Consider the following 27,275-nt stretch of genomic DNA (forward strand, 5'->3'; position numbering starts at 1 on the left):
ATGTGCAATATTGCCGGGAGACTTCTACTGGGAAAAGTTTTGGAAAAGAGTCCCGCACCTGTTCATGTGCAGTGTGTTGTGTCCCTGCCTGTGAGCCAGCAGCTGCCTGTTGGGACTCCCACTATGGGACTTGCTGGTGACAGAAGGTGTGTTCGTGATGTGATCAGACAGATTGAACAGCAGGCGTACACCTTTCTGATACCTCCGGTGGTGTGCAGTCTTGAACGAGGGAGGCTCCGGGTCAGACATACTCAATAGGCAGCAGCGCCATTGGAAACTGTATCTGCCCCCAGGTGCAGGGAAGGGAGAGGGAGCAACGTTCTCGGTTCGAAAGAAAACGTAAACGGTTGAGTGTTCTTCCTCCCCCACACAGGACTGCGGCCTGGAACTGAGTACACCATCAACATCAGAGCTGTTCAGAATTCTCTGCAGAGTGAGCCACTGAGTGGGAAGAAAATCACAGGTAAGTGCTCTTGACGACTTTGAGAGGGAGGCTTGAGGTCCAGGCAGTGCCTTTGTGGTTGAAGACGGTCAAACCGCTTCTGACTCCAGCCTGCTAGGGTGAGAGGCTGTTGGAGGCCCACCCCAAATTAACAGGAGGCCCCTCAACCACTCTGGAATTCCCTTGTCACCACTGAGGGCAGGGTTATGCAGGGATTTGCATTGCCAGTTGCAGAACAGAGTGGACGTTGGGAAGCTGTTTCCATTGGCAGGAGAGACTAGGAGTCGAGGGCCTAGCCTTAGAGTAAAGGGAAGACCTTTTAGAATGGAGATAAGGAGAAACTCCTTCAGCCAGAGAATGGTGGGTCTGTGGAACTCACTGCCACAGAAGGCTGTGGAGACCAGGTCATTGACTTTATTGAAAACAGAGATAGATACGTTCTTGAAAGTGGGATTGAGAAACCTATCAGCCATGATTAAATGGCAGAGCAGACTCGATGGGCTGAATAGCCTATGGTCTGCAAGACATGTCCCTGCTGGAGGCTTCCTCTCCGAGATTGGAGCCAGCTGAGGAGTTCAGCTCGTACGTCAACGTGAAGCAGAAGGTCCGGGAAAGAGCCAGCAACGTGCCACTCTGCCCGTGCCACCCCCAATCTGCCCAGTGATAACTAACCTCTGAAATGGTTCAAATTTCAAACGAGAAATTGTGGTTTTGAGTGAGTACTGACACCGTCCAGTGGCTACCAGCTCATTTCAGTGTTGGGGCTAAAATTCAATCAGCCATTTATTGGGCCGGAGAGATTTGGGGATAGCATGGGAAAGTGGAGATGGTGTAGGAAGACCAGCCAGGATCGTGGTGAGTGCTGAAGGACGACTACAGGGACCTCCTGGTCAATTCCTCCTTTCCCCTGTGCCTTTCTCTGCAGTAGGTACAGTCCTGCCCTCTCAGCTTCATAGCTTCCTGAACAGTGACTCAGTTCACAAGGGGAACAGGGAGGTGAGAGACAGAAGAATTCACACCTCAATCATCCACTCCCATACACGCACGCACGCACACACGTCCACCGGAGGTGCAGTGTCCCGTACCTCCCAAGAAACATGCCCGACCTTTGAACTGAGCTGCGAGTGAATTGATTGAAAAGTCACTTTCGAAAGGGTGTTTGATAAACGCTTAGAACAGGAAATGTTTTTAGGGTCGAAGGAAAAAAGGGCAAGGCAGTAGGGCCTCCCAGAGAAGCTTTTGCAAAGAGGCAGCAGAGGGTTGAATGGACTCTGCTTGTCGTGTGAATATAAGTAAATTGGAAGATCCATTCAAATGATGTTAATCCATGACACGTTTTATCCAGTGTGGCCGGGGGCCTGACGTGTTTAGTAAAATGGCCAGGGGTATGTGTTTTGAGTGTGCAATCGTGGCTTTGAATGTCGCACTAACTTTGTATTGACAGTGTACAGCTACCAGCTGATTGAAGTACTGGGGCAAAAACTCGGATTTATCTGTTTGTTAGGGCAGGAGGGATTTGGGAATAGCGTGGGAATGTTTGAGAGAGTGTGTCTGTTTGCGTGCATGTGTGTTCAAACTCTATCTGGATTTTGTTCTTGCTGTGAGGATCAGTATGTGTGCACACACGCTGGGCCCCAGCGTAGCATCACTGCGCTGCTTAGCCTCCCGAATCCTCCAGCTTCTGTGCTCATGCTGGGGCCAGATCTCTGCAGCTTTGGCGCGAGACCCGTGCCCTTGCCCTCCCAGCATTCGCTTCAGTCAATGCCTAGCTTTCATGAAGACACCTCCCTCCACTGGGGTCAGGATGCTTCTACATTGGGTAGAGATGCATGCTGCGTGTTCAGAGGGGAGCCATCGGGGGGGGGCGGTGATTCCTACAGCTCGCTATCCCCTGGCCAGGCCACAGCCAGCAACAGCTTCTCATTAACCTTTAACCCGCCGTTGCTCTTCTGCTTTCAAGCCCCCCTCCCGCAGCTTGCCACGCTCTCGCCATCTGTCAGCCACGAGCAGCCCAAGTACCTGGACGTTCCCTCGGTCTTCGAGCAATCCGAGTTGTCCTCAGAGACCAGGTATGACGAGGGCCGTGGTGTGCCGATTGCAGGGCCGGACGACAGGGGCCAGAGGCCACCGGTCGACAGAGACGGCAAGGACGGCCAGCCCGATGACCAGTCCTCGCAGCCGCGGCCTTCGAAACCAGTCAGGCCAGAGGACGACAGGAAGAAGACCACGCCCCCAGACCGTGGCACCGAGGGTCCCCACAGCCAGCGCCCCATCTTCCCCATCCACTCGCACGGGGTGGAGGAGATGGAGGTCGACCTGCCCAACGGGCACGGCGGCCAACCTGACACCCAGGCACCCGGCCAAGAGACGCGACAGCCCAAGACCATCGTCTCCTGGCAACCCAGCACCATCGCCTTGGAGTACCTGGTCACGTGCTACCCCGTGGGACAGAAGGAGAACGCTTTCCAGGTAAGTTACCTCACCCCCTCCCAGACGTGCAGTGTGCCAGTCAGCTTCCCGAGAATGGGTTGCCAACTCTTCCAGCGTCGTCACGCCCCTCCCCAGTCTCTTCCCCCCAACCCCCCACACACACACATGGGAGGTGGCAGAGGGTGGGAAGCTAGACATTTGAGGGGGACGAAACCCATTCAACCAGAATTGGCAACCCATCTCCCAGATGCCATGGCTGCTCCTTGACCCAGTGCAGCTAGTGTTCCTCTGAATGGGTAGGATTCTGAGACAACCCCCCCCCCCCCAGTTCTGTCCTGGGGTTACCTGGCACTTGGGCAGCCAATCTGCCACCTCCCAGGAGTCAGCTACAGCTGAGGGCTGAGCGCTGTTGCTGTCCTTCCTCTCCACACGTGCCCATGCCAGTGTGCTGTCCCCTTCATTGTGAGGGTGAGGGGTTTGCCTAGTTTGCAGTTCACTTCTACAGAGAGAGAGAGGGTATCCTGTGGGCAACGATAAAGCACCTCAACCAGGCAAGGACGTCCCTGGTTGAAATGGGTTTCTCTGGGTTCCCACTCCCCTTTACAGACCACCTTCGCTTGGATTTACAACGGAGCAGAATGCAGTGGATCAATGGCTGGAAGGGGCTGTCCTGGCCGGAATGGTGGGTACTCAAGAGGTGGGGTTTGCCCGGGGTAGGGGAGAGTAAGGGACTTAGTGGAACCATGGCTTCCGTGCCCAAGTCTTGAGTCACATCTCTCCCCGAGATGAACAGGCCTCGCCCAGACAAAAGCCGAGACTGAGGTACCAGGGCCGACACATGGCCGGGACCACAGGGTAGGCTGAAAGAGGACCCTCGCTCGCTTGAGAATCATTCATTCCCCACCCCCAGTTCCCACACAGCATCTCCACCGCAACCCAAAACAGAGCAATAAGTTGTGTTCTCGGGGAAATAACGAAGGCATCGTCTGAATTCACCACCTTTTTTTTAATATTTAACTCTGCCACGCAGCTTCGGGTTCCGGGCACCTCCACGTACGCAGTGCTGCCCAACCTGGTGTTAGGGACACAATACAACATCCTGGTCGAGGCTCTGGATGGGCAAGGGAAGCACAAGGTCCTGGAGGACATCATCACAGTCGGACATACCTGTAAGTAGCGCTGGTGTGCCCCACCCCTGGGAGTAAGCCTTTGAGTGGGCGGCGATGACCCACTTAGGGGATTGACGCTCGGGGGAATTCACTGGAGTTAATGATGCCATCAACATCAACTTACTCCCCACTGGGCCTATCCACTCCCCTCCCTCAATCAACACCCCACCCCAACCCACATTGCCTCAAGTTGTAAATCCCTGCCCCGTTGATCACGCACCATTGTTCAGGCCAAGGGAGGCCAAGGAGCTCCTCTGCTGCCCCCTCCAGGGCCTTTGTAGTACTATGGTTCTTTGCCAGTGCCTGCAGTGTGCAGAACTATCCAAGGGCTGTCTGCTGAGTGTGCTGTACAAGAGGCTTTGGAGGAAGGAGTGAGCAGAGGACAAATATATCGAGAAACCCCATGACAGGAGGGACGTTTGATCAATCATCAACCAGCGGCTGTCCGTAATCATCATGTGAATGCCAGGACCCTCCCTACTTCACTTTTTTTATTCATTTGTGAATTTGGGTGTCGCTGGGTAGGCCAGTATTTATTGCCTATTCCTAATTGTCCAGAGGGCATTAAAAGTCAGCCATATTGTTGTGGGGTCTGGAATCAGATGTAGGCCAGAGTAGGGTGCCAGTTTCCCTCCCTAAAGGGCATTAGTGAACCAGGTGGGTTTTCCAAAAGTCCACAATCATCATATGAATCCTTATTCGGGATTTCATTTCCATCTGTCGTGGTGGGGATTTGAACCCATTCCCCCAGAACATTATCTGGCACTCGGGATTGATAGTCCAATGATAATACCATTAGGCTGTTGCCCCCACCTCTGCTTTACAGCTGCAACGACTTGCATTTGTTTGCCGCCTCTTTACATTATCAACCATCTTGGAATACCTCACAGGAGCACCAACCGTACAAAAAGAAACTTAGCTGAGCCTGCAAGGAGCAGTTTGGTGGGAGTTAGGTCGGTTTGAAGGGGCGCGTCGAAAGTGGGGGAGAGGAGCGCTTTTATTTTCTCGACAGGAAGGAGCAGGTGAGGTTCAGGCCGGGAATTCAAGAGACCGTGCTTGTGCGGAATAGCTAAAGTGGGGAGGTGATCCCCTAGAGGTCAGGGTTGGTGGGAGGGCAAGGGGTTCTGGAAGGTCGCGTGGAGCAGGAGGAGCTAACGGAGAGCTGGGAAAGAGCAGTGCCATGGGAGGACTGTAAACAGAATGCTGCCTGGCAGGTTTTGGAAGTGTTTTCCGTGAGCTGTTCCACGACCGGTCCTCGGTTTTGGTGGGGGTGGGCTGTCTCTGTGGGGAGCTGGGATTCCTTTTTGACTCCCCTCTTGAGAAATGCTCCCTAACAACGATGTACCCTAACAACGATGCTCCTGAACAACGATGTACCCTAACAACGATGTACCCTAACAACAATGTACCCTAACGATGCTCCCCAACAACGATGCTCCCCAACAACGATGCTCCCTAACAACAATGTACCCTAACAACGATGCTCCCCAACAACGATGCTCCCTAACAACAATGTACCCTAACAACGATGCTCCCTAACAACGATGCTCCCTAACAACGATGCTCCCTAACAACAATGCTCCCTAACAACGATGCTCCCGAACAACGATGCTCCCTAACAACGATGTACCCTAACAACGATGCTCCCTAACAATGTACCCTAACAACGATGCTCCTGAACAACGATGTCCCCTAACAATGATACTCCCTAACAATGATACTCCCTAACAACGATGCACCTTAATGGTGCACATAAGCACCGCATCCCCTACCCCCACCTGCCCCCTCTCTCTCTCTCTCTCTCTCCCTCCCCCTCCCCACCTGAGAGAGAGAGCAGGAGTAATCAGGTGGGGGTGGTTTGTCCTGCAGAGCAGACATTAGTAGCAATCAAGCTGCAGGCCCTGGCAGTGAATGCAGAGCATGGGGCTCCCTTTGCTCTGAGGCCAGGTGGCACCAAGAACTAGCTCCTTCACACAGGCTAAGACCACGTGGCCCCTATCGGGGCCTGCCAACCGGCCCCTGCTCCCTCAGGCTGACTGCAGCACATGTCTGCATGTGAGTGTGTACACCCTTAAAAACCAAATATTGACAGCGACACAGTCTCTGACAACAGTGGGTCAAGTCAGACAGCAAACAGGAGCAGCCTTTTAATTCTTTCAGTCAATATGGATTAGCCGGGGCAGATTGGGTGAACTAACCACGTGAGGAAAGTAGAGGAATGGGAGGGACTGCGAGATGGTTGGGATATAAAAGACTGCCCTTGTGGTTTGCCGATTAGGCAGTCCCTCCCGTTTTGACAGGATTAATCGCTTTCCCTCAGTATGATTGGCAGCTCCAAATCCCGTATCACTCAGGAGTTTGACTCTTTCTTCCCTGCACCAGGAGAACAGTCAGTGGTGCATGCCACACTCCCTCGGGGCGCAAAATCCTCTTTGCCCCACTCGATCGCCACCCCGAGGGGTTGCTACTGGCTTGTCTGCACAAGGAGGCATCAGCCCCAAGGCCTTGCCCCCTGAAGGGAAGGATGTTAAAATATTTCATAGCACCCCTTCGATGAATGTCAGTGCAGTTCTCCCCAGGGTGTCGATCTTATATTTGTTGTTATTTGCTCATCACTGTCCTGCTCGGTATCACCACTCTGTCTGTCAGACATTGCCCAGTGCGAATTGGCGATGAACAAAACTGTTTGTTCCCAGAAGCATTTCAGGTGGGTAATGCATCTGAAGAGGTGCTATATAAATGCAAGTTTCACTTAGTTTTTATTCACCCACCTCCCACCTCCACTGCACCCGGTTGGGGTCGCACCATCTCCTCATCAGTCCCAACAGTTCGCGTTTGCACAGCACCTTGAGACGTCCGCAGCGGTGGGTGCGCGCACTGAACTGCGGTCATCGCAGTCAAGGGGGAGACATGAGCATAGCAAGATCCCACAGAACCTAACATGAGGGGGGGTGTGACGGTTGATGAAGTTAGCCTTTGGACAGCAGGATAAACTCCCAAGTGGGACACCAGGGAGAACTCCTTCACGTCAGTGTTACACAAGACCGTCTCCATCCACCACAGCGGACACTCAGGGCGTCAGCAGTTTAGCACCTTATCCGGGTGACTGTACCCGCTGGCAGTGCAGCACTCCCCGGGCACTGTGCTGGGAACGTCAGCCCGGATTCGGTTCTCTGGTCTGGAAGTGTGACTTGGACCCATGACCGAGGAGAGCGTCCGTGTCCACTGAGCCACCATTGGGAGGGCAGTGCTTTGACTTTTAATCCCGAACGTTTAATCAAAGGTCAAATGTTGTGAGATCTTTCCTCGTCCCTGTTGACCCTGTTGTTCCCTTTTATGTTGCAGCTCCCGACCACGGCACCCAGCTCATCCCTGATGAATCTTGCTTTGACACAGCCACAAACTCCCACTATGCCATCGGCCAGGAGTGGGAGCGAATGTCTGAGACTGGTTTCAAACTCTGGTGTAAATGCTTAGGCTATGGAAGTGGTCATATCAGGTGTGACTCAACTAGTGAGTAGTTGTCTGCACATTCTCTTCCAACCCTTCCCTCCTCTTTCCCAATTCCCTGCTCCCTGCCCCCCCCCCACCCCCATGAACCTTGGCATGTTTGAGACCCAGAGTTTCTCTAGAAAGCGCTGAAACGGACAAGCATGACTGGGGTGCATTGGCCTGTTCCCCCTACCCTGATGGTACCTCCCATGGCCAATGCAAGGGCACACATGACTGGAGATGACCACTTAACATGTGACCGCTGCGGTCACATGGGGAACTGCCTTGCTTCTGCAGGTTTAGGAAACCAGGACATTGGCCATGAACCAAGACCAATTGAGGTTTGATAGACTCGCGACGGCATTAATGGTGCCCACGTGTCAGAAGTGATTTTGGTTGAATGCGTTACCTTGTGTGGTGACTGAGAATGGTTGAGATTTATAGCTCATTTACGCTGAGCAGAGTTTCAGTGCGTCCAAGTCAGGATGTTACCTCCCGACATTGCTGGTGAGACACTCGATGGGAATATTGCACTCAATCCTGGGCACTGCTGTATATGATTGACAGGGTTTGGAGAAGGCGGGTGGGACTCCAGTGATAACCAGGGTGAGGACAACATTGAGGTATTGGAGATGTTGGGACTGTTTTCCTTGGAGTAACGACTCAAGGTAGATTGACCCCAAAGGGCTCAACAAAGTAAGGCATTGTGGTAGTCAATCAGGCAAAGAATTTGCACCAATGGAAGGGTCAGTGACTAGAGCAAATCTGAGATGATTGGTGAAAGTGAGACATATTGGACAACATGTTCAGCATCGCTGCCTCACAGCACCAGGGGCCCAGGTTCAATTCAGCCTCAGGCAACTGTCTGTGTGGAGTATGCACGTTCTCCTTGTGTCTGCGTAGGTTTTCTCCCACAGTCCAAAGGTCTGCAGGTCGGGCAGATTGCCCATAGTGTCCAGGGATGTGCAGGCTGGGTGGAATAGCCATGGGAAATGCAGGGTTACATGGAAGGGATGGCTCTGGGTGGAGTGCCCTTTTGAAGGGTCAGTGTGGATGAAATGGGCTGAATGGCTTGCGCCTACACTCTATGGATACTCTGATGATATGGTCCAGAATACACTGTAAAAGGTGCAGAGAGATTTGAGTCTTTGTTAATAACATAGCTGGGAGGATGAGGGGAAGGGAAACATTACAGAGCTTTAGGAAGGATGGGATGGAACTAATGAGTTGTGTTTGTTTCCAAAGAGCTGGCTTAAGCGTGACAGGCTAAATAGTTTTGTTGAGTGCTGTTAATGACTTGTCATCAGCCCCGGCCTTAATGCTGTGCTGTTGCTGGGTTTGATCCAGTGCTGCCCTCCAGATCTATATTGGGGTACACTAAGTGGGCCCCCACGTGCCAATGTAGGGGTATCAAGCCACGCAGTTTGGAGAAAAGCAGGGATATTCCACACATCATTGAACGAAACTAAAATGGAAGTCTTTCAGAGGGGAAGTCTGGTCTGAAACCTTCAATTGGCAACTTTTGTGGAGGACCATTCTTCTGCATTCACTCAGCTGGGCAACGTAGCCTCAATTTACAGTGCTCCGAGATTGTGAGGGCAAGACTATTTTTATGGTTCCACACATGGAGTTGAAAACTGTGGCGTAGCCGTGCCAGGTGACAGAATTAGGTGCCTGCTCGAAAGCGTTAAAAACGCAGATCGAGAGGAGGGAAAAGTGCTTCTGTTTTGGGGAGGAAACCCGTATGCTGTGGTTTTGTGTGTTTCAGTAGACAAGGTTTCTGATCCTGGCCTTTCTTGTGTGTAATTGCTGTTTTCCATCAGAGCTAATACTGGTGAAGCCAAGGTGAGTCGGACGGAAGTCATTTCAGGTGAACACAGGAAGGTGGGAGTGTGGTTTTTCAATGCAGGACAAAGCGATTGGTGTTGTACCAGAAGAGGTTTGGGTATCTGTTTGGTTTTGAGTCCACCCTTGGTAATTGTTCCTCTCCTTGCCCAGAGTGGTGCCACGATAATGGCATGAACTACAGAGTCGGCGAGAAATGGAACCGTCGTAGTGACAACGGCCAAATGCTCAGCTGCACTTGCCTGGGCAACGGGAAGGGCGAGTTTAAATGTGAACCACGTAAGTAGGAACACCTTCAGACAGCAGAGCGGTTTATCCGTAATGGCAACGAGGCAGGCCCAAAGGATGTGTCTGAGGGGTGTGCCAGTGAGCTCGCTGCATTCAGCACACAGTGGTATCATTGCCAATGCGGGCACTGCTAATGGTGGGGTTGGGGCTGTGAGGGAGGCGAGGCAGAGCTTCGGACCCTGGTGGGAACGGGACCAAGTCCAGGAGTGGGAGGGAATCTGCACTGGGCTGGCGCTTCTCATCAGGAGTCAGCATCCCTTTTTGCCTGGAACAGAGAAAGAGTGAGAGAAAATGAAACAAACTCTACCATTGGTCGTACGGGAAACATTATTTCACTTCCAGGCAGCTGCTTGTTGCTCAGGAATGATGCCAGTTTTCCTTTTGTGTTTTGTGCCACCAACCCCCACCCCCCACCCCCCTCACCTTGTGTGTGTGTCTCTCTGTCTCTCTCTCTCTCTCAGGCTCAGTTCACCTTTGCGGAGGCCCTCAGTCTGATTTTTTTTTTATCATTGTGATTCGAGTGTTCCCGTGCATTCCTGGTTAGTCTCTGGCCTCCCACCCTCAGTAAGCTTGACAGCATCCAAATTGTTGCTGCCCATGCCTTAGCTCACACCCAAGTGCCGCCCCCCTGTCAAACTTCCCTGTGCCTGTTGTCTGGTGTTAACTCCTGATCGAGCGGTGCCTCCATTCTGAAATTCTCCTTTCTCGCTGCCTTCCCTGTTCAGTCCTTCCCAGCTCCACACTCCCACTGGTACTCTGGGTCCTCTTTACTTACCCACCACCAATGGTGGCCATGCCTTCATCTAACCATGCCCTTTGCCTTGTAACTCCTTCCTGAAACATCAACTTCTCTTGCCTCGTTCCAACCTCCACAACTTGGGTGAGTGTCAAGTGTGCTCTGACAGCAAGGTGAATGTAGAAATGTTTCTGAGACACAGGCTGTCTGTCCAATGGCTCCACAGCAAAAAACAGAAATTGCTGGAAGCAGGTCTGGCGGCATCCATGGAGAGAAGTCAAGAGTTAACTTTTCGGGTGGGGTAGCCCTTTTTAGCACGAGATGATTTACAGCATCAGCGGTTCTTTGGATTTTTGTTTTAGTGTGATCTGTGAACATTTCTGGTGCTGATCATTGACTGTACTGACTTCTTGTCTGTTCTGTCTGCAGATGAAGCCTCTTGCTACGATGAGGGAAACATGTACAATGTAGGGGAACAGTGGCAGAAGGAGTATCTCGGTGCCATCTGTACCTGTACTTGCTTAGGAGGACAACAGGTAACGAGAATGGGGCTTTTATTCTGCTTAGTCCTTCACCCGTGTAGAGTTTAGATTAAGAGCGTGGATTAAGAGCGACACAGCCCAAAGCATCATGGATCCTCGTCCCTCTAACTGCGAGGGTCTGTGTTGAAATCCACAGGGAACCGCCCAACCCAGGCCTGGGACTAGGCCTCATTGCAATGTTAATGGCAGTGGGTGGCAAGACTGGCAGAGAGGTTACCCTCTTCCATGGTGTGTCAACTCTTAACACCGTTGGTAGCACCTCTTGAGTTTGAGTGTTCAAACCCCATTCCAGAATCTTGGATTTATAATCTGGCTGTTGCTCCCAGGAAAGTACTGAGGGAGTGTGCTCCTATGGAGAGGCTGTATGAATGACTAGGGCGAACAACAGGTAACAGTTGCAGGGCGTTTATTTTGTTTCCTGTAGAGCTTGGATTAAGAGCATTGGATGAGGCATCTGGCTCCTGAGTTAGGCTTTTGATTGCAGGAAGGAGAGCTGGTTTCTATCCACTGGCTAACCCCCTCAAAATTAAAATAATCTGGATGACATGAGACAAATTGGCTGCCATTTTGTGTTTTTTGTTTGGTTTTATGGGATGAGGGCATCACTGGCTAGGCCAGCATTTATTGCCCATCCCAGAGGGAATTATGAGTCAGTCACATGGCTTCAGGTCTGGAGTCGCATGTAGGCCAGAGCAGGTAAGGATGGTGGTTTCCTTCCTTGAAGGACGTTAGATGGGTTTTTTTTTTATCCCCCAACAATCAACTCATGGTCATGGTTAGATTCTTAATCCCAGATCTTTTATTCAAATTCAAATTCTACCGTGGCCGGACCTGGGTCCCCAGAATATTACCCGGGTCTCAGGATTAACAGTCTAGCTATGAGACCACTAGGCCATGGCCTACCCAGAATCCTGTGTTACAGCAGTGATGGCACTGGTTGGAAGGTGCTTCAAGACATGGTGTGGTTGTAAAAGGTGGGTCATGGCCTGGAACCACTGATACTCTCCCACCATGACAACATCTTCATTTTAAAAGCCTTCACTTGGGGTTCAAATCCATCCAAGGCCTTGCCTCTTGCCCGGCTTTTCTCTCTCTCTCTCTCTCGATTCCTCCAGCCCTTCCAACGCTGTGCCTGACCGAATGCTGGCCATTTACACGAGCTACGGCTGAACCGGTGGTGCCCAGTCCTTCAGCTCTGGCACCCTCCCTCACCTCAGGACCAAGACATTGGCCTTGCCACCGCACCGCCTCTTTGTGTGCCATTTAAATGCCAGCTGCCAATGCTCCTGTGAAATGTTGGCTCCGTGAAAGGTGCTATATAAACGCTTCATCAGTGGGGTTGACTGTTCTGGTTACAGGGTTGGCGTTGCAGCAACTGCCACAGGCCCGGTTTCGACCCGCTGATAGAGGGAACCAGCTCCCATTCGTCTGAGTCATCATTGTCTCAACACACGCTGACGAGATATGGATCAAGAGTGAGTAGAAACCTAATATCAATGGTCACAGTTGGAAACATAAAGCGAAAACACTTGCACTAAGAGAAAAACAAAATTGGCATCGAACATGTGGGAATTGTTGATAAAAGATCCCACTGATTCACTACAGACCTTGGGGGGGCACTTGGCCCTCTTCCCAGTTAATGGACTAGGGCGTGACTTCAGTCCTACTGGCTGTGCCAACAGGGAGGGCAGTTTTCAGGGCACTTGCAGGGGTTTGAGAAACCGACTCCCCACCGGCTCTGCCTGTAATGGGTATTGCTGGTGTGTCAAGGCCCACACGTGGCAGCGGGTTCCAGAAGTGGAAGCTCTGCATCGGCATGCCATGTGGCCTGAGCTTAGGAGGGAATATTGCTCACTACAGCTGCTGCCTTGTGCCACCAATGCCAATGTCGTGAGGAATTTTGTTCAGAAAAACAAAGAGGTGGTGGTCTGTGCCTGTCTTCCACTTCGACACGGTGCCCGGGCAGTGTGGATACAGGCCCCTCGAGATCAGTGGGCGCCGCAGGGGCTGGGCTGTTTGATCACTCCTGATGCACAGCGTGATTCATTTGCACGGGAACAGAATGGGAAACCGCTGGAGACATTCCGTGGGTGTGGCCGCGTCTTGTGGAGAGGGAGCTGAGTTCGGAAGCAGGGTCACCAGACCTGAGACGTTAACTCCTTGCTTTCTCTGCACAGACCGGCTGAGTCTCTCCAGCAATTTCTGACTTCCAGCACCCACAGTTCCCGGGGTTTTTCATTTTGACGGATTTCGGATTTGATTTTCGTTACCGAGTTGTTCAAAAATACAGTGAGACAGTGGGCTGCCTCTGCTCTGTAGGTGAAAGTGAGTACTGCAGATGCTGGAGATTTAGAGTCAAGAGTAGAGTGGTGCTGGAAAAACACAGCAGGCCTGGCAGCATCCGAGGAGCAGGAAAATCGACATTTCGGCAGGAGAATTGCTTTGCTCTGTAGTTACACTCATACCCTGGAGTGCTTCGGCTCTCTGATGTGCGGGGGCTGGGGATGTACGTTTCTAGGCTAATTTGACTTGTGCTTTCTTCAGAAATATTACAAAGAGTGGGCCCAGTCTTGGTCACCCGATTATCAACAGTAATGACTTGGAATAGCAACTCTACTGCGTGGGCTGGAAACATTAGGTAGGGAGGGAGGGAGGAGTGAATGGACTCAGGCAAACAGTGATGTTGCACTGGCAACAGCTGCATTACAAACAGGTTGAATAAACACGATCTGACGTGCTGCACACAGTCAGTCTGACAGCAGTGAAAGCAACTACAAATCCTAACACAGCAGAGAAGTTTCCACGCCCCAAACCCTTGAGTTACACAATGTCGTTTCTCTACACAATCCACTGTCCGCTCTGATCCCACGCGGAAGCAGCACCAGAGGGAATGTGTCGGCAAAGTTGTTGCGGAGGGGAGCTGAGGTGGTCACCCATGTCGCTCAGACCAGCTTCTTGCCTTCCGTGATGAGTAGGCCCACAGACACTCAATGTGGGGGGCGGGGGTCAGTGACATCAACCTCAAAACTGGCGTTACAGCGGGGCAAAGTTTTGGGATGCATTGTGTTATTGTAGCCTTGCCCCCCCCCCCCCCCCCCCCCCCTGTCTAAACTCTTATAGCTGCAGCTGTTCCATAGCCTTTGGTGCCAGTTACGTCTGAAGGGGCCCAGCTGAGGGACTCAAGCTAAGGGGAACGTGAGCTGACAGAGGTAGGGGCAGTCTGTCTGACTTCATGTCAAAGCTTGAGGTGCTGTCTGTAAGCTTTTTGAGGAAGTTACCAAAAAGATCGAAGGCAGAGCTGTAGATATTGTTCGACTTCAGTAAAGCTTTTGACAAGGTTCCACGTGACCGACTAATTAGTAAAGTTAGATTAGATTCCCAAACCGACCCTCCCAGGAGTAACCCACCCAGACCCTTTTCCCTCTGGCTAATGTACCTGGCACTATGGGTAATTTAGCACAGCCAATTCACCTAAACTGCACACTTTGGATTGTGGGAGGAAGCCCACACAAGACACAAGAAGAATGTGCAAACTCCACACAGACTGTCACCCTGGGCTAGAACTGAACCAGGGACCCCGGTGCTGTGAGGCAGCAGTGCTAACCACTGAGCCACCATGCCATCCCTTATCACATGGGATTCAGGGTGCACTTACCAATTGGATACAAAATTGGGATTGGTTAGCTCAGTTGGTTGGATGACTGGTTTCTCATAGAGTAACACCAACGGCATAGATTCAGTTCCCTACAACAGCAGTTGGAAGACTTCCCTTCTTGAATGTGTGGTGACCCTCCAGCTGAACTACCTCGAGTGAGAGATAAGATTATGACGACTTTGGATACAAAATTGGCTTAACGGTAGGAGAGAGACGATGGTGGTGGAGGGTTAGTTTTTAGATTGGAGACCTGATACCAGCGGTGTTCCGCAGGAATCGGTGCTGGGTCCTTTGTTTGTATAAATGATTTCAGTGTGAAAATACACAAAGCGTGGTGAGTAAGTTTCCGGATGACACCATATTGGTGGAATAGTGGGCAGTGAAGAAAAAAAATCATCGTTAAGATTACAAAGAGTGAGTTGGGTCAATGGGCTGAGGAGTGGCAGATGGAGTTTAATTTTGATAAATGCAAAGTGTTGCATTTTGGTAAAACTGTTTCTGTGCTGTATGAATCTTAAAACAAGACCGAGGCTGTTCTGATGGTGTCACTTTCCGAGTTGCAATGGCAGGTTTTCTAACCATGTGCATTCTCTCCCCTCTTTCCCTGCCCCCCCCCACTTCCCCACCCCACACACAGTACATACACTGCCCGGTGGAATGCAGGAGCCAGGGAAGTTTGCTGGCTGACTCTGAGCAGTTGGAGTAAGGCGAGAGACAGCGAGAGCAGAGCTGCAGGCAACGGCTGCTTGGAATAGCGACGGGAGCTTCCGGGATAGTGCGTGCTTAGCACGTCCGAATAATTCTTCCAGCTTCAGCACCACTGTCTCTTTTCTCTCTCTCTCTCCTCTCTCTGTCTTTCTCACACACACACACTGACCCCTGCCTCCCTCTCCTCCAGCTCCTATCACAGCCTCACCTGCCAAGGGAGTGTCTGCCATGGAAAAAGTCGAAGGCCAAGTGAAAGACATTTTCCATTTTTGTTTGAAAGAAAAGGAAGTGGAGAGAATCCACCTGGGTGGGCTTCGGTGCTTATCACCATTGAGTCCAGCCCATTAACACCACCAGACCCTATAGCATAAGCACCAAGTCCCACCTTCCTCCCCACCACTCGACCCTAATCTACACCATGAAAGGATGAAATGAATGACACCGCTACTCAATTAACAAAAACAAGCACGTCCTTCTATTCCACAAATGCTGCAGGACTCTCTCCCCAAGTGTCTTAATGATCACACACTGTTGTAATTGTCTTAACTGTAATGAGCTGTTATTTATCAAAACCTTCCTCCCCCCTCCCCATGCAGTGTTTATTCTATTGTAAACCTTTTATACTGTTAACATAAATGAAGTTTGGCACTGCTGCGACACTTGTGTTGCTCGATGTTTAACGGTGTATTTGCCGTGATCAGTGTTTATAGATGCCAGTGCTTTTTCTAACCTACGGACAGAAAATCCTCGTTTCAATAAAACTTTACGAAAAAAAGAACATGCTGGTGCTTTCTTCACACTGTTTCAGGGTCAGGAGTGGACTGTGAGGGGGGGGTTACACAGTCCCCCTATTCACTGTGTTCTCAGCAAGGGACTGTAGTAGCGCCAAGACTGCGACATTTGAGCATCTGATCTGTGGTGGTATCTGTAATCCTTACAGCCCTTTAAAAGCAAACCTAGACCTTTAAAGCTCAAACGACCCTCTGTCTGCACTGGCTCACTCCTTGACTGACTTTGAGTTGCTCGTCTCAGGAAAACTGGAAGCATTGGAGACGACAGCTCCCAAGATCAGACCGGAGAGGTTCCAGTTAGTTCTCCCTTCCCTCCATTGGAGCCCACCCCTTACCCCAGCTGGAGAGATTTAACTCTTCTGGAGTACCGTGTCCCATTCTGTTCTCCCTGTTACAGGAAGGATATTATTGAGCTGGAGAGGACTCAGGAGGGATTTACCAGGATGCTGCTGGGAATGGGGGCTTGAGTTATAAAGATAGGCTGGGACATTTTTCACTCGAGCGTAGGAGGTTGAGGCACGGTAACCTTACAAAGATACATAAAATAATGAGGGGAATAGATAGGCTAAATGTCTTTTCCCTAAGGTGAGAGATTTCAAGACTACGGACATAGTATTAAGGTGAGTAGAGGAAGATTGAAAGAAATGAGGGTTTGTTTTAAACTCTAGCGGTTTAAGTATGGAACGAACTGTGGAGAAATTGTTGGATGTAGGTATAGTTACAATGTTTAAGAAACATTTTGATAAATAAATGGACGGTTGAAGGAATGTTGTTCAAACAGGCACGTGGGACTAGTTTGGGATTATGGTCAGCTGAGATTAGTTGGGCCTAAAGGCCTGTTTCTGTGTTGTATGACTACAAATCACAAGGTGTTGGGAGTTTTCCCCACACTACACCCACAGTCACACACATTTCAACTTCCAAACCACGGCGTTTATTTGGAAAACTAAATGGAGACAACTCACTACAGCAGTGGGCATGAGCCCAAACATTTTCATTCATACATAAAATGACAGTTGCTAATCTTCGGGAGGAAGGGCGTGCTCTGTAGAATCGGATCTGGGCTGTGGTACAAAAAAAACATTTTTCTTCGTAGTTACGGCTAGTGATGGGTCGCACTGATGCCCCAGGAGCTTGCTGAGAACAGGGGACGTGAAGCCTCTAGTGGTGGAAGAGTCGCAGGTTGGTGTGGAACAGTGTTATACCCAGCTGCTCACACGCATCGACCACCACCCGGTCAGCTGCCGATCCAGACGGGGCGGCGATGAAATCAACTCCGCTCTGTGTGGGGTTGGGGGGGGAGGGGAGAAACAATATTTAATAGGAAGCAGTCTATAATTGTCACTCCTCACAAAGCCCCACCTGAGGCAGCAGAGATCCTGCAAGGTTCACACCTCAGCAAGATACCATTGCCCTGGACTGAATGTTACCCTTGCATGGAGAAGGTTAAATTACAAACTTAACAGGACTCCCTTCCTAGCCCCTCCCCCCTCTCTTCCACTGGACCCTGTCACCAACTGGATTCATTCCTCCCTTTCACCAACTAGGCTGTACCCTCTGCGTGTCTGCACCTATCCCCACTTCACCCCCCTGGCCCAGCCACCCCATTTAGCTGCAGCTCCCCCCATTCTGAACCTCAGTCCTGGAGAAGGATTACACCTGAAACGTGGCCCTCACCACCTCCTGATGCTGCCTGCCTTGCTGTGTTCTTCCAGCCTCCTGCCTGTCTACTTTGGATTCCAGCACCTGCAGTTTCTTTGGCTCTAACCAAGCTTGATAGGACAGAGAAACAATCCCAAAGAGCTAAAATTAAAGTGAACATACTCGAGTCAACGGGGTTAAAGTATTCATGAGGTGTGATCTTAACTGAGTCACAAAAAGCCGAATTTGGTCCTTACTGATACCCAATGCATCCCATATCCAGTGAGGATGGGGGCTGACAAAATGGCTGCTTTGTTTACACTGAAAACAACCACATTTAATTCTTTTCAACTGCAACGACTTTGAGAGACTAGCGGCTACATCGGTGCAGGCCATCTCAAAGAAGTAATCCTAAAAATTGAGAGTAATACATTCCTTTGTGAGTTACCCCTTTTGGTGGTTTGATTGTCATGATCGTCACAGGCCTATCCAATAGTTTTTAAGCTTAACAATGGATGGTAAGGTTGATGCCACCATTTTAGGTCAGCTGTATCACACTATGAACCCATGATATGGAGGAGCTGGAGCGTCGCTCCGAAAGCTGGTGCTTCCAGGTAAACCTGCTGGACTATAACCTGGTGCTGTGTGATTTTTAACTTTGTCCACACTACGAACAGTAGACACATGCTAACGTGATTTTTATTAATTAAATCCAACCTGGTCCTTGAAATCCGAGCCACAGCAATCCTTGTTATTTCTGGAATAGTGGAAGTCTTTGCAAGCATGTTGAATGAAGATAATTGTAAGACACAACAAAGAGATTGCAGACACCCTAACCGTCTTTGATTGACATCGACGCGGCCTGTTCGAATGCAATTTTCTCTGCTCAGTGCCACTGCACATGGGCCAACTTCCACAGATTCTGCAGCTACTTACGATAGTGCACCTCAAAACCCAACAGCTGAAAACACTTCCACACCCTTCATGCCTCCAGAACCAAGTTTGCCCCATTTTAGATTCAATGGCCTTCCATTATCAATTACCACAGTACAACAACATGGCTCCTTTGAAGCCCCCACAAGGTTGTTTGGCACCGTTACTGCAACACTCGCTCTGCAAAAGCCTTTCTGCTGGCTTTCACCGGAGTTTAAATTCTGGGATCCTGGAATTTTCTCTGTGAGCCAAAACTGCGTGCCACTCCCAATAGTGGGTTGATTGACCAGTGCCTTCTTTTGACATCGCCCATTACCTCAAGCCTAGTCATGAAGCAAAGCCTCATAGTCTAGGGATTGGAACCTGATCAATATCAGGCCTGCACTTCAGTCCAGGAGAGAGGAGAGACAAGGTGAGAAAGACCAACAGTTGTCTCTGATGACCAACAACCGACGCAATAACCAGACACAGATTTTTTTTTCACAGATACAGTTTAGCACCCCATGGTTAAAGAAGCAGGATGTTGAACAAGGACATGTTTCAGATTGGCAGCCTGTGTACTAGCTCCTGTGTGACCGGTGTAACCAGAAACCCAGTCCCCACTCCCCAAGGTTTAGTCTCTCCATGGACACTGCTCACCCTTCAAACTGGTGAGTCAATGTTAGCGGCTCTTGGGGGCCGGATCCAATCCTGGAGTCTGTGAACAAACATTTGCACCTAACTCAATTGGAGTGCTCCCCAACTCCCCGCCAAATTGGGACTCCGTCAAATGCCTGACAATGTTGTTTCCATGGAGACCCAAGCGTATTCCAAGCTTCCAGGTTGACCCAAATGGGTAACACTCTTTCCTGAGACACTTGAGGATGTGAGTCAGACAGCTCACCCACCTAAGCCCAGACCCGAGACCTGGTGCCTCCAATGTACCTAACATCCTCCACTCCCACAATCCCCTACACAAAACAGTGGCCATATTGATTTGGTGCATGGGTCAATGATGCATTTGAAAGCTTTGTGCGTTGGGTATGGAGGATATGACTTCCCCTCCCCCAACCTCCACAGTGGGCACAGCTGTTGACAGGGGGTGCCAGCCACTCACCTTCTTGGCACGCTCGACATTGTCACGGAACGGGAAGAAAGCATCCGAGCTCAGAGCGACGCCGCTCAGGCGGGAGATCCAGTTCTTCCGCTCAGTGTCTGAGAGTGACTCAGGGGGCTCCTCGAACATGGCCTGCCACGCAGGCAGATCCTCCGCCTGACCGGCCCACGAGAGAAACAAAGCAACGGACACAAGGAAAGATGGTCAATACTGCCCCCTAGATACACAGTGGTGGAGTTAGTCAATAAAGCAACCGCGCAGGCAACAGGCCCAAGTTTCAGCCTAGGCATTAACACACATGCTCCCGCTCCCGCGCCCCCTCCCCCCCCCACCCCTTGCCCCCACATCCCTACCATCTCTTAGAGTACAAAGGTCGCAAGTTCAAGTCACACTCTAGAGATTTGGGCACTGAAATCTGGGCTAACACTTCGGTGTAGCGCCAAGACCGTAAAGCCTGCAAGGTGCAACAGGTCTTAGACAAATGCAGGTCAGACCTTTTGCACGGGATGTGAAAAGGTGCAGTCCAATTCCCTGAAGGATTTACTTCATGCACTATTGAGAGGCCAGACGGGGATGAGGAGGAAGCTGCACTTTCACACGCCACGATAAGCATTTGATTTCAGACCCCGACCGTGGGCAGGTTGACCTTTGACCTCTCTGCCACATTAGTCAACTTAAGGTAGCGACTGGTGAGTGTATGGGTGGGGGTGGTGGGGGGGCAGCTCCCATCTACGCAGACGGCTCTCCGAAAGCACAAACCAGACACCGCACGCCCCCACAGAAAGGCACACCACCAGCTTACCTCCATTGTGCCCCCGACGTACTGGTCAATGGCGTTAGCGATCTCGGCCCGCTTGGTGCCCGCTTTGAACTTCATGGCCAGCACCTTGGGGTGGTGTCGGAGCCACCAGTGGTCAGTCTTGTCCCCCGCCAGTCTGGTGCAGTGAATGCGGGACTGCTGCCCTGCTCCAATGCCAACCACCTGAGATTGACAGTCAAATAGTCAGCAGCTGGGCCCAACTAGGCCCGTAGTGACCCAATCCGACACACTAACATCAACAGTTACAGAAACGCTACAGAGTGGAAGCAGGTCACTCGGCCCATTGAGTCCACACCAACCCCTCAAAAACATCTCACCCAGACACCCCCCCCTTACCCTATCCCTGTAACCCTGCTACATCCCTGGATGCTATGGGGAAAGTCACCATGGCCAGCCCGTGTAAACTGCACATCTTTGGACTATGAGAGGAAACCAGAACGCCCAGAGGAAACCCACGCAGATTTGGGGAGAATGTGCAAACTCCACACAGTCGCCCGAGGCTGGAATCGAACCTTGATTCCTGACGCTGTGAGGCAGCTGTGCTAACCACTGAGCCACCGTGCCGCCCAGGGAGTGAAGAGGGACCAGTCTGGTGAGATGTTGGGCCTTGGATGATTGACTGTGTGGAGTTTGTACATTCTCCTCGTGTCTGCGTGGGTTTCCTCCCTCAGTCCACAGATGTGCAGGTCAGATGGGTTGGGCATGCTAAATTGGCCATAGGGTTCAGGGATGTGTAGGTTAGATGCATTAATCAGAGGTAAATGTCAGGTAATAGGATAGTGGAATGGGGAGGGGGGTCTGGGTGGGTTACTCTTCGTTGGGTACGTGTGGAGATGTTGGGCCGAAGGGCCTGTTTCCACACTGTGGGGATTCTACAATCTCCCAGTATGGTGTTTTTAGAATGGAACAGGCTGGAACGGGGCAAGGGCAGCTTGGAAACCAGTGGAACAAGACACCACAGAAGCGTGGTTGTGGGTGGAAGAGGTTGTTCTGCTCATCTTGTCCATGCCGACCCAGAGGCGCCCTTTCCAATCCCATCATCCCACACATGGCCCACAGCCCTGTAGCTCCCAGCTTTTAGACTGTTTCTAAAAGAAAAGAATTGAGGGCCTTTCCCTCCACCATCCAATCAGGCAGTGAATTTCAGACACCCACCTACCCTCTGCGTTTAAAGAAAATGATACCACAGGGATCTTAGGTCCCTGAAGCCATTTCAATCTCTGTGCTTTGTTTAAATTGTGCCTCAGGGTCCAGTGACTGTACAACCTGCTCAAGAGTCAGGAAACTGCTGGGTCCAAATTCCAAGCCCCAGGATGTATCAGACGTTTGCCCAGCTCATTGCAGGTCTGCCTACCTCCCAGCCCCCCACTCCTCCCAAAATCCAAACAAGGTCCACCCCCCCCACCTCCCCCGCTCCACAAAACGCCAGGGCTAAAGTACAGCAGTGACCTTTGACCCTGCCACTAAGAGCAGGGACTGGGGTTGGGTCTTCCTCAATGTGGTGGAGATTGGTGTGAGAGGGAGGGAGGGTAATGGGCGAGGGGCATATAGGGATCAGCAAGGTGGCGGGGGGGGGGGGGGAATGCAGGTAGGTGAGAGGATCTGAGGCAGGAACTCTTGGGGGGCTGGAGAGCAGATCTGTGACTACCCAGGGGGCAGGAAGAGTTTTCACAGCACAGCCGGGAAAACAAGGATGCCAATTCTGACCCTGTAACCACTGGAGAGAGCAAGGGAAGCAGCAGAGACATGGCAGGATTATGGGGGTCTGAGAGCATTGGGAGACAGACTGAGGGAACTGGGGCATTGGGAGGGGAGGGAGTAGGGGGCATTGGGAGGGGAGGGAGTTGGGGCATTGGGAGGGGAAGGACATTAGAAGGGAGGAGTATTGATTATGGGGGCAGGGCATTGGGAGGGGAGGGACATTAGGAGGGGAGGAGTATTGATTATGGGGCAGGGCATGGGGAAGGGAGGGGCATTGGGGGGAGGAGTATTGATTATGGGGAGGGGCATTGGGAGGGCAGGGAGTTGGGGCATTGGGAGGGCAGTGACATTAGGAGGGGAGGAGTATTGATTATGGGGGTGGGGCATTGGGAGGGGCGGGACATTTGGAGGGGAGGAGTATTGATTATGGAGAGGGTCATTGGGAGGGGAGGGACATTAGGAGGGGAGGAGTATTGATTATGGGGGAGGGGCAGGACATTAGGGGAGGAGTATTGATTATGGGAGGGGCATTAGGAGGACAGGGACATTAGGAGGGGAGGAGTATTGATTATGGGGGAGGGGCATTGGGAGGGGGGAGTATTGATTATGGGGGAGGAGCATTGGGAGGGGAGGAGTATTGATTATGGGGGGCAGGGCATTGGGAGGGGAGGGAGTTGGGGCGTTGTGACAGGTTATTGCAGTGACAGCCTTGGGGTTGATATACACACACAAATTCATGTTCAATAACAGAGAGGAAGTCCTGCTTCCCCCAGCCTGAAACCTACCTGGCCATCCTTTGCGTAGCACACCGAGTTAGACTGGGTATACTTCACAGCAATACTGGCTACTATCAGGTCCCGAATCGCAGAATCTGGCAGCTGCAGAGGGAGAGACAGAAAGAAGGTGTATATGAGACAGAGAAAGAGAGATACAGAGAGAGAAAAAAACTAGAGGGATACAGATGAAGAGAGAAATGTAGACAGAGAAAGAGAGGGAGAGAGAAAGAGAGTGAAAAACAGAGATAGAGAGATACTCAGGTAGAGTGAGTGATAGAGAAAGATAGAGCAAGGGGGGAAAGACAGAGAGAGGGAGACAGACAGAGAGAGGGAGAGGGAAAGAGACAGACAGAGAGTGAGCAAGACAAGTAGAGAGAGATACAGAGATGGATATCGATAGAAAGAGAAAGACAGACAGATAGAAGTACGGTGAGAGAGAAAAAAGACAGCAAAGGACCAATAGAGATGAAGAGAGAAGGCAGTTACTGTAATAGGCTGAGAACAGTGACTGAAAGGCATTGTGGGAATGTTACTGGGTCAGAATTGCAGAGGCTTGGGACAAGCCTCAAATACCACCAGCAGCCATGCTATGCCAATAGCGAAACTGGTCTTAGGAATTTAAATCAATAAGCTGAACACAAAGCTCATGTAAGTAATTTTGCCACAAAACTATAATCGATTGTCATTCAAAACACATCTGGTTCACTAATGTCCTTTAGGGAAAATAATTCACTATTACTACCTGGTCTGGCCTACATGTGACTCCAGGCTTGCAGCAGTGGGGCTGAACTCTTTAAGATCAAATGGCCAAGCAAGTCATTCAGTTCAAGGACAGTTAGGGATGGGTAACAAAGGCTGGTCTTACTAGCGACACTCCTATTGCATGGAAGAACAAAGGGAAACCATTCAGCTCCCCACTCTGGGCAGCAGTGATGGCTGGACTGGGGTGGGGTGGGGTGTTGCAAAGTAAGAAATCGAAGGGGAGGGGGGCAGAGGTCGGCATGGAGACAGTCCTCCTCACAAGGCCACGAGCAAGGGCTTTGGTGGCTGATGTCAGTGCTGACAGCAAGAGCAGAAGGGGAGGCCTATCTGCTTACAGAGAGGTCTAGGGAGAGCAAGAGGGCCTGGTCTTCCAAGTTGGTTAGGGCCCCTGGCTGGAGGAGTGTGTGGGCATCAGGGAATGTCACAGTGGACCTCGGAAAACAAGGATACCAATTCTGAACTTGTAACCGGAGCCTGAACTCAGTGAAAGGTCAAAACAGGAAGCAGCGTGGAGAGGGACCTCAGGCTAAGTGGTGGACCAGGGCGAATTCTAAACCCTCGTTCACACCTTTCCCACTGAGGGCCAGGGAGATTAAAACGCAGGACTGTGTGACCATACAAGTGAGCTCCAAAACTTAAAAAAAAAGATTCCAGCTTTCAGACACCTGGCGAAACCCTGCACTTTCTGACCAGTTCTGCTGAGGAGGAAGAAGTATGGTGTCTACCTCAGTTCTAGCACTTAATGCTCACAGGACATGTGCACATCCTGACCAAACAGACAAAGCAGCCTTCACTGAGTGGAAGATTACAGCAGAGTGCTGAGTGAGTGTTGCACTAGAACATAGAACACAGAACATTACAGTGCAGTACAGGCCCTTCGGCCCTCGATGTTGTGCCAACCTGTGAAACCAATCTGAAGCCCATCTAATCTACACTATTTCATTCTCACCCACATGCCTATCCAATGACCATTTAAGTGCCCTGAAAGTTGGCCAGTTTACTACTGTTGCAGGCAGTGCATTCCACACCCCTATTACTCTCTGAGTAAAGAAACTATCTCTGACATCTATCACCCCTCAATTTAAAGCTATGTCCCCTTATGCTAGCCAACAATATCTGAGGGAAAAGGCTCTCACTATCCATCCTATTTAATCCCGGTTATTTTGTATGTCTCAATTAAGTCACCTCTCAACCTTCTTTTGTCGTACAAAAACAGCCTCAAGTCCCTCAGCCTTTCCTCATAAGACCTTCCCTCCATATCAGGCAACATCCCAGTAAATCTCCTCTGAAACCTCTCTAACGTTTCCACATCCTTCCTATAATGCAGTGACCAGGACTGTACACAATGCTCCAAGTGCAGGTGTACCAAAGTTATGTACAGCTGCAACATGACCTCACGGCTCTGAAAATTAATCCCTTTACCAACCAAAGCTAACACACCGTTATGCCTTCTTAACAACCCTATTAAGTTGGGTGGCAACTTTCAGGGATCTATGCACATGGACACCGAGATCTCTCTGCTCATCTACACTGTCAAGAATCTCACCATTAGCCCAGTACTCTTTATTCCTTCCAAAGTGAATCACCTCACACTTTTCCGCATTAAACTCCATTTGCCACCTCTCAGCCCAGCTCTGCAGCTTATCTATATCCCTCTGTAACATTCAACATCCTTTGGCACTATCCACAACTCCACCAACCGGAGTGTCATCAGCAAATTTACTAATCCATCCTTCTACACCCTCATCCAGGTCATTTATAAAAATGACAAACAGCACTGGTCGTAAAACAGATCCTTGCAGTACACCACTAGTAACCAAACTCCAGGATAAACATTTCCCATCAACCACCATCCTCTGTTTTCTTTCAGCTTGCCAATTTCTGATCCAAATCGTTAAATCACCCTCAATTCCACGTCTCCGTATTTTGTGCGATAGCCTACCAGTGGAATGTGAAAAAATAATAATTAAAAAAGCCCTGTCTCTTCTCTTAGGAAGCTGTATTCAATTACTGAAGGGGATCCAGTCGAGAGACGTACCTCCTTGGATGAGGTGATCTGCTTTTCGAACAGCGACCGATCAATAATCGCATTGTTCCTCTTCTGGGACAGATGCAATCCGAAAATAGTCCGCGTTTCAACCTCGGCAGGTTCGTACTCCAGGTCCATCTGCAGGGGATGGGTGTGGGGGGGGTGTGGGTGGGGGAGTGGTGGTGGTGGGTGAAGAGAAAATGGGGCAATTTGAAAACATGGAGCCAAAGACATTCCCTGCTCACAACCGCCAAATCCAAACAAGTGTAAAAAGGCTGGCAATGCCCAAATCGACAGCAGAGTCTACCATCTCCTCGGATACACCAGGAATGTGGGACCATGTATCTAGGCCTCAGGCAGGAGTCTGCTTGACTCAGGCCTGGAGGTGAGGGATCAAAAGGGACCGAGTCAGGTTTCCCCTCTTCACGTCCCTCAGACAGGCAAACTGGACATCACGTTACTGGGATCGCGACCTTCAACTGTGCGCCAACTGTCCGTCGTTCTTTGTGGAGTTCAGAGGTCGCACAAGGAAAATGCAAGTCTTTTTGGAAGTTCCACTGGGAGGCTGGGCTAAATCTTGAGGTGGGATTGAGGGGAATGGTCCTTGGCGATCATGTCATGGTGAAACCGTGCCAGTCCGCGGCTGGCGGAGCAGAGAAAAAAAAAAATCGGGATAAGCAACAAGTATACCATCACGACAAACAGAACGATACACAAACCTCGGCTCACGCCTGAAAGGTTAGTAAACTAGAGATGCAACCCAGAATGGGAAGAGTGGGGAGGTAAAACCACATACCTGAAGGATGCAATAGTTTCCATTTTTCTTTTTGGACAGGATATCCAACGCCTCTTGCTTGTAACCGGGGGTGATAATTCCATCAGACACCTGCGATTTAGACATTTCCAGTTTACTAGCGGCAGCCTCTCTCGTCGTGGCCTACATACTCAGGCTTCATCAAAATGGAGTCTTTTGGTTCCAGTAACTTGCTTAAATTTGCTGAAAACAGAAAATACCCTCTCCACATTTCCCAACAACTGCCTCTCCTCCCAAACAAACCCCACCCAACCCAGCCTTCCACACTATTTCATGTACTCTCCAAATTCCTCTTTCAGCCCCGTAAGCCATTTTGAAACCGCGGACCCAGTTCCCCAGGAGTGGCGCAGTCCGGTCTTGATCTGCGATTTTAAAACAGAAAATCAGCTCAAGGATTCCAAATGGAGCCAGCCCTGGCTCAGCTGGTAACACGGCAGTCTGAACTCCCCACCTCGGAGACCAGAGCTGAAAATCCAGGCCCCCACTCCTGGTGCCCGCGCTGAGGGAGTGCGGCTCAGTCAGAGGTCCAGTCAGTCGTCTGCTCAACTGAGCCCACATCGGCAGTTTTTTTCCCCAAAAAGACTTTTGATGGCATTTCTAAGAAG

The 27,275-nt window shown here is 50.7% G+C and overlaps 2 protein-coding genes across 6 annotated transcripts in view; one reads left to right on the top strand and one right to left on the bottom strand.

Annotated features, from left to right (window-relative positions):
* Positions 1-16,085, top strand: part of LOC140481925 (fibronectin-like) — a 96,769-nt gene extending 80,684 nt beyond the window's left edge. For 4 of the 5 annotated variants that reach the window (XM_072578608.1, XM_072578610.1, XM_072578611.1 and 1 more), the window contains 8 exons: positions 374-463; positions 2,403-2,911; positions 3,903-4,041; positions 7,387-7,554; positions 9,532-9,657; positions 10,832-10,938; positions 12,303-12,419; positions 15,237-16,085. In XM_072578608.1, coding sequence (XP_072434709.1) covers positions 374-463; positions 2,403-2,911; positions 3,903-4,041; positions 7,387-7,554; positions 9,532-9,657; positions 10,832-10,938; positions 12,303-12,419; positions 15,237-15,305 — 1,325 coding nt within the window. In that variant the 3' untranslated portion in view covers positions 15,306-16,085. The remainder of the gene's footprint in view (positions 1-373; positions 464-2,402; positions 2,912-3,902; positions 4,042-7,386; positions 7,555-9,531; positions 9,658-10,831; positions 10,939-12,302; positions 12,420-15,236) is intronic. The other variant, XM_072578609.1, reaches the window with a different exon arrangement.
* Positions 16,086-17,009: 924 nt separating this feature from the next.
* Positions 17,010-27,275, bottom strand: part of atic (5-aminoimidazole-4-carboxamide ribonucleotide formyltransferase/IMP cyclohydrolase) — a 35,606-nt gene continuing 25,340 nt past the window's right edge. The window contains exons 11-16 of the mRNA XM_072578613.1: positions 26,653-26,742; positions 25,866-25,994; positions 23,075-23,167; positions 20,571-20,750; positions 19,769-19,924; positions 17,010-17,379 (exon numbers count right to left, since the gene is read on the bottom strand). Coding sequence (XP_072434714.1) covers positions 17,260-17,379; positions 19,769-19,924; positions 20,571-20,750; positions 23,075-23,167; positions 25,866-25,994; positions 26,653-26,742 — 768 coding nt within the window. The 3' untranslated portion in view covers positions 17,010-17,259. The remainder of the gene's footprint in view (positions 17,380-19,768; positions 19,925-20,570; positions 20,751-23,074; positions 23,168-25,865; positions 25,995-26,652; positions 26,743-27,275) is intronic.

Source organism: Chiloscyllium punctatum, chromosome 10, assembly GCF_047496795.1.
Source record: "Chiloscyllium punctatum isolate Juve2018m chromosome 10, sChiPun1.3, whole genome shotgun sequence".
NCBI lineage: Eukaryota > Metazoa > Chordata > Chondrichthyes > Orectolobiformes > Hemiscylliidae > Chiloscyllium > Chiloscyllium punctatum.